The following is a 7,066-nucleotide window of genomic DNA, read 5'->3' as shown; positions in this document are numbered from 1 at the left end:
TCATTTTAGATGGAATTTGTCCAGGCAATCAAGAACCAATCAAATTATTTTCATAGCAACGCAATTAGAAGATGGCAAAGCTGGAAGATGGAGCTCTCGTGTTTTATTTTCACTATTCCCAAACGATCGTTTGGATGGACAAAGGAGAGGTTGGATTTGCTGCAAAACTTGGCGTGAGTCCTGTTACATGGATTGAAGATTCTTTATGTTGGAAAAGAGCTGGACTTTATAATATATAGCCATTACACCTACTCTCTCTCTTTCTCTCTCTCTCTATGTCTCTCTCTCTCTTAGATCTGTTCTTGCGTAAGTTACGCAAGAGAATCTGAGGCGCCCTTCATTTGGAAGAGGAGATCAAAGAGAGCACATCTTCTTCCTCCTCGTCCTCCTCCTCTTCCTCATCGTAGCGGTGCTCACGATGACGGTGGTAATACTGACTGTCGTCGCTGGATGGTGGCAGGAGGACTGCGTGGCCATGATGCGCCTCCTGGAGCTTCTGGTCGAGCTTGTGGCCCACTTGCATGGCTGCCATGCGCACCTCCCGGGGCATGGCACGGTAGATGCTGTTCTTCCCGGCTAAGTGCATGAACAAGGGGCTGCACTCCGATGCCAGAACAGGGATCATATAAACGACAATGTAAGCACTCTTTACATGAAGACGAAAGTGAAGAAAGGACGCCTGGCCATGAGCGAACATATATGTACAAGGTACTAGAATCAATCTAGAATGAAGACGCTGAAAGAATTTACGTAAGAAATAGTGAGTCGTACGTGTGGCAGTTGAAGACCGCAGCTGCATCGAAGCTGTCCTGGCCAGCTTGCATCGTGACGGGGTAGTTCTTGGGTACCATCATCAGGCCGCCTTCCCTAATCTCTTCGTCGCACGGCTGCTTGCCGTTGGGGAGCACCACTTGCACTCGGGCACTCCCTCGAATGCAGTAGATCACTTGATCCGCGGTGAGGGACCATCCGGGGGTGAGCATGGCGTTCTAGTACATATCATCATGGGTAGGAATGACAACGTGAGGACATGCTATACATGAATGCTAAGGCAAAATAAAATTAAATTTGCTTCTTGTAATAAATAGACGCCTCATCAACCGCACTTACCGGGTCTAGCTTCAAGCATGCCGCCGCCATGTCTATGAGCTTCAGCACCGGCAACTTTTGGGCATTGGCCGTGGTCAGCTCGCCAGCTCCGTCGACGAGGAAATCACGGTTCGCTCGATCCAGGTGGTAACTGAAATCCACCATCGCCTCCGCGTCACCCTCCTCCACGGTTGTCCTTGGGAGCTCTAGGCCATCCTTGACCCGGATGATGGCCACGCCTTTCTGGCTCTTCACCAGCTTGCGCACACTCTCCTCGTCCATCTGAAAGGCGCAGCGGAGCAGGTCCGTGGAGAAGCCGCGCATGATGCCTCCCATCTCCTCATGGGAGGAGCCCGTGAGATGGAAAGCCTTTGTACAAAGGCAGCTTTTTCTTAGATGAGCTGAATTTTGCTACATCAATGCTTTAAACAACAGAATTAAATCCCCCCGATATACGTGTGTATTTATAAGTATTTATAAGGTTGGGAGGAAGCGACACACACATATATCCAGACAGAGATACCTCGTAGGCATGCTGGCCGTGCATCATCGGCCCGCGAATGTTGGCGATTGTAAGGAAACAGCATGGCTCCTTCCCATCGTTAAGCATCCAGAAGGGCAACCCAAGTGGCACAGCAATTAGCTCGCCCTTGTTGACGCGTCGAATGTTGGCATTCATCCCCACAGGGAGCATCATGCCCATCCTGGCGCAGCCTGCGATTTTAAGCAGCCAATTAATGTCCATGTCGACCAACGCTCATGAATAAATCAATCTCCTTCTTTCAAAGCTACATTCATGCGGGCTGTTCCTCTACATTCTATTCTATATTTCTATTATGAGAGGATTGATTGACGCGGCGCGGACATCAAGTACCAATATGTATCTGCGGATCACTTGACGTTGTAATCGTGACCTATATTATTACCTCTGAGGATGATAAGGATGCGATGGGAGTTCGCGTACTGCGACATCAACAGGCCCTGCGGTTTGAGCGTCACCAGCCTGGCATCCATGAGGCCCATACGGGTCAGCAAGCCTGACACGTCCTTCCACCGACGGATGGAACCCCCGTCCGTTTCCAACAATTGCTCCTCGGCCTCCTCCACCTGGAATTGCATCCTGTGGTCGATATCTTACCCCTCGTAGTATGCAGGCTGGCCACAGTGGCCGCACCCCTTTCTGCTATGGCAATGCCTATTTTCGTCCTCATTGAAGTCACGCGCTGCTGCAACAGTGGACTGCAGCAATGGCGCGGTCATTAAGGAAAGCAGCAACGCCAGAGCTGCCATGCGAGTCAGGTGCTGCGTTTGTAAATACGGTCGATCGTGACCCATCGGCGACCGACCCACCATCTTAGTGCCAAGAGCCAGGGAGATGTTGGTAGCAAGAGTTATAATAAGATTCTAGATATTCTACTTGAATTGACCCTGCGTACTGCACCGGACAGTTTCTGAGACAGCCGCCGTACGAAAGTATGAGCCAGGAGCACTCCGTGTATTGTTATATATGATGCGACACGGTCAGACGGGAATGGAAGGTGGCGCGGCTTCGACTCGGACCCCCGGCGCCAAATCTGATCCTTGCATGGTTGCACACGTCTCCAGGTGTCTAGCTTCCCCTAGATCATGCAAGCTTCTCATATGGAATGATAATAATCCACAAAATACCTTCTGGCCGTTCACGGCTGTAATAGAATACGCATGGGCCCTAGTTTATTTGTTAGTTTGTTCATTTGCACACCATGCATAAAGTTGTTTCGCCCATAAATTGGAGAACTTTTCGATGTACACAAAGGAGTAGTTGATAGAGCTCAAAGTTGCAAAGTAGCCACTTCATTCGAGATTTAGGTGGAGCTCAAGAAGTGCACCATCATTTAGTTTGGGTTGTAAGTGGCACTCATGATTTCATTCATCAAGAAGCCATCCGTTTCAACATCCATGGCCGATGTGATACACAATTACCTATGTTCACAAAAAGGAAGAGGTTCAAATGAGATAAGTTTTGGGGAGTAAATAGCCGGATTTGTATCTAAAAAAGTCCAACAATTAGCTGCTTTTCATCAAGTCAACAAAAACATTTTAGCTAATCAAGAAAAGTACACTAAAAACCAATTCTCCATGGACATTGAATGTACACATCTAGCTAGTCTACCTTGCATGATGTGACTGGAGGTAGCTAAATGATGAGAGTAACTCTGATGTGTGTTGATCCTAGAGAGTGGTGCTTTTGCCATTGAAGATTTTGTTGTTAAATATAAGCGTGTTTGAAGCATAGCCTTATTCAAACTGTGAATACACCCATTACATATATTGTGTGTGGACACCAACAGGACTAGTGTCCCTACTAACATAAATTTATTGGTTATAGGATTGTGTTACTTGAGATCAAGCAAACTTTATTCTAGCAAATTTTTTTCCATACCTAGTGATCCATTGTTGCTACTTCCAAATCCAACTTGCTTCAATTTGTGAGTTTATAGACCAAAAAAACCACACATGCTAGATATCACATGGAAGACTTTTCATATGTATCTTTCATAGGGATAAGAAAATTAAAAGGTAGAATGGAAATGTTATGGATACTTGGTCACAAGGAATCAAAAGATAGAATTGTGATGGGCCCACATCATCGGGCTTTCTAGTATCCATAAAATTTTTCTAGCGCTTTAAAACCTTAACATCTATGGCAATCTGGAGGTATTTCTTAGTGATCATATTCATATAATATTTTATCATATCTTTTACTTTATTAAAAATGTTTGGTGTAGAGGACTCATAACTAGTGGTTTCAAGAGCTACCCCCCTAGGTTGCACAACTTGCAAAGGGGGTGCTACTTGTACTACTGACCCTTGGTTTACAAAAGGAGCTCTTTAGCTAGTTGGAGGCCAGATGAAATTTAGAGGAGTTGGTAACAAATGCACATTTTATGTCATGCTTTCTCTACCATTGGGGTTGGTCACAGGAGTATCGATTGCACCTTGATCCCCCAGTAACCATTGGGGTTGGTCACAGGGGTACTGATCGCACCTTGATCTCCACTAACCAATCCCAAATTATTTTGAGAACTAAGTCTCAAATGTAGATTTTTCCTCAATGCATAGGCCAATTATATGCGGAACTCTACTTCCTCTGTTAGGGTTATAGCAATATCTATATTTGCTAGAGGGACACTACTCAATTGCACGTAGATATTGAAGTCCAATCCACGCAAGAAATACTGCAATTGGATAGCAAGTGGGATAGGGATAGTCGAGGCTTGCAATTTGCGAAATACCTCTTTCATCTTCTCTGCATAGAGGCATGCAATTTGTGAAAGACATTTTTCATCTTCTTGGCATATTAGAGTTGGGCAATACATAGGATAGGGATAGAGGCTTGTTGTTTGTGAAATACCTATTTCATCTTGTTGGGCATTTTCTTGGGGCTCTTAACATGTCACATTTAGCACATGTAGCCAATATTGTCCAACCTCGGAAATTTCCCTTCGAAAGGTGCATAGAATAAATCGATTGTGGTTAAGGTATTGCCTTCTAAACTGTGATATTGCATTGTAGCCCTCCCTTTTAGGGTCATGTTAAATATCATAATTAGATGTCCCTCATCTTGAATTCAACAATTAAGCATGAGTTTTTGGAACTTGGTGATGTGAAATTCGACATCTTTCTTTGCTAACCCATTAAAGATGGTTAGAGGGAATGGTAAGGCTATTAAAGTTGGCATTCTATAGGAATTGCAATAGGTTGCAGCATAATGGCAACCAAATTTGCTATAGGAGTTTGCAACAGTGTGATTGCAACCCCACTTGCAGTGGGTTGACTTACTAGGAGAAGGGGAGAACTAGAGCTTCCTCCTCCTCCTACTGGACTATTTGTGAAACTAGGGTCACTAAGACCTCTCCCTCGTAGGAATATCAAGCTCCTACATTTAGGGGAATATCTCCTAAGGATTACAATCCACAATCTAGCCCTTTTGGCTCTTTGTTGTTTTTGGATCTTGACTTGATGATGTTTACTAAGAAATAAGAGATCCATCTCAATGCTCTTGAGCATAAACTAACTCATTGATCTCTATCTAACCAAGATTTAGGAAGTGTCACGTATTGGCAGGTCATCTCGACAAATCCAAACCTATTATTGGGGCTCTAGTCGGCAGTCCTTCTATACTCACCCAAACAACCCCACAGCCTCGCACACACATGAGCATATACACACTATGAACTCATTTATCAAAAAAATATGTTTGTAGGTAATCTCTAAATTGTAGTCCAATGTGATGCACATCTTGAATCCAAGCAAAGGGAGTACCCAAGCATATAGGTGGCTAGTATCTCATAACACAAACAAAGGGGATACTCCTCGCGTCTTATCATTGTGGCTATACTAGGACTCTTCTACGCCCCATGAATTGTCCCTAGGATACATCATCTCAATATATAACACCTATGCACAGAGTCCACTCTTCACAATATTCATTCCAGGAGGTAGTATATTCCTCATGGAATCTATAATCAAGGAAACGATTATACTAAACTTATAACATAGGAAGCCTCACACTCATCCACGTGGGTCAATAGTTTGAAACTGAGTATTATGTATCTGGGAGATAATTCTCTTTATACCATGTCAATGCAATGCAATGCAAAGTGGATGTCTTTGAGTGCACAAACATTTTCCTTAAACGAAACTAGCATTCTGAATGTGGTGAAAGATTCTTTCCATGATTTTCTTTCACTAATAACTTTGCAATGATGATAAGGCAGTGTGGGACTACTTCATGCCACTGAACCTCTTAACACTTAAAATAAGATCAAAACCTATATGAAAAGTGTAGCAAACAAATTAAATTTTAAAAAGTGCAATGCGAGTCTAGTCCATGCCACTATACCTCTTAACACATAAAATAAGATTGAAACCTAGATGAATAGTGCAGTAAAAAAATCAAAATTTGAACCATATTTAGCACATAATATCCTCTCCCTACTGTTTAGGATTTTGCTTGTGATGGATATATTAAGAGATGTTTCCCTGGATGTTTCTTTATAAATAAAAGCAATAAATACGTAGTAAAACATAGAAATGGACATGAACTAAGGAAAATCATCATGCTTTATCTCCATTATAGTTGCACAAATATATCGCTAATTTTCCAGTCATAAATACTATTTTTTCTCTTTTCTTTGTCTTAGAAACCCATTTTAAAAATTTTTTCTTTTAAAAAAAATGTAAAATGCTAGGTTTTTTATTTTTCAAATTCAAGAAATTAAGTTGAACTCTAGTCTGTCATCTCATTTAATATCATCCCATATGAACATGATTTGAATACTCAAAACCAAGAAAACATCATTTTTACTCTTAAAACACGCACAAGCACGGACAACATGGGTTCTGCATTCTATGATTTAGAGCCCTGAAATACATCACAATCAAGCTTAAAATGAAAAAAATAATCCAAATTTTCATTAAATAAGAGGCTTACCATCATTTTTTTGTGTTTCTGATATTAAGAATTGTTTTTACAGATAGCAACTGAATTAGGCATTGGTCTCTAAACACCGGTGTTCATCACTACCTAGCATCGACATGGTCCACATCAATCCGATCTAAGCCAAACAATTGATATCCATCCTAATGTTATCACAAGAATTTCCACATGAATAGCCCACACAAGAGGAGAGAGAGGAAGGAGAGAAAGATTGTTTTTGGATCTCGTTGATTAGTCCATCATTCACGGAGGTGGATGTAGTGATTGGAAGTAGAAAAAATGGAGGCTAATGTAATCAATTGATATGAGTGTTCTTTGGCTCTCTAGTCCCCCCCTCTCAATTTCCCACCGTCATACACAAGGATGCCTTTTTTTTGCATGCCTTGAAAAAAACACCCCCCCCACGTCCCATCCTCCCTACGTTGGTAGTAGGTGAATTTGGTAGTTGGCCTCTAACAACCCCCAAGACAACACCACAAGCTAAAGACCGAGGAT

At 42.5% G+C, this 7,066-nt stretch overlaps 1 protein-coding gene across 1 annotated transcript; it reads right to left on the bottom strand.

Moving 5' to 3' along the window:
- Positions 1-337: 337 nt before the first annotated feature.
- LOC148010098 (11S globulin seed storage protein Ana o 2.0101-like) lies at positions 338-2,424 on the bottom strand. The gene is made up of 6 exons (XM_087672867.1): positions 2,228-2,424; positions 2,016-2,092; positions 1,613-1,803; positions 1,111-1,500; positions 789-989; positions 338-679 (listed from the first exon to the last, which is right to left on the bottom strand). Exons 1-6 carry the CDS (start codon positions 2,422-2,424, stop codon positions 338-340), a joined length of 1,398 nt encoding a protein of 465 aa, XP_087528993.1.
- Positions 2,425-7,066: the final 4,642 nt, after the last annotated feature.

This window comes from Lygodium microphyllum, chromosome 30 (assembly GCF_053477565.2).
Source record: "Lygodium microphyllum isolate KBCC chromosome 30, Lygodium_microphyllum_v1.1.10, whole genome shotgun sequence".
NCBI classification, from domain to species: Eukaryota; Viridiplantae; Streptophyta; class Polypodiopsida; order Schizaeales; family Lygodiaceae; genus Lygodium; species Lygodium microphyllum.
This window is presented reverse-complemented; position numbering and strand designations above follow the sequence as displayed.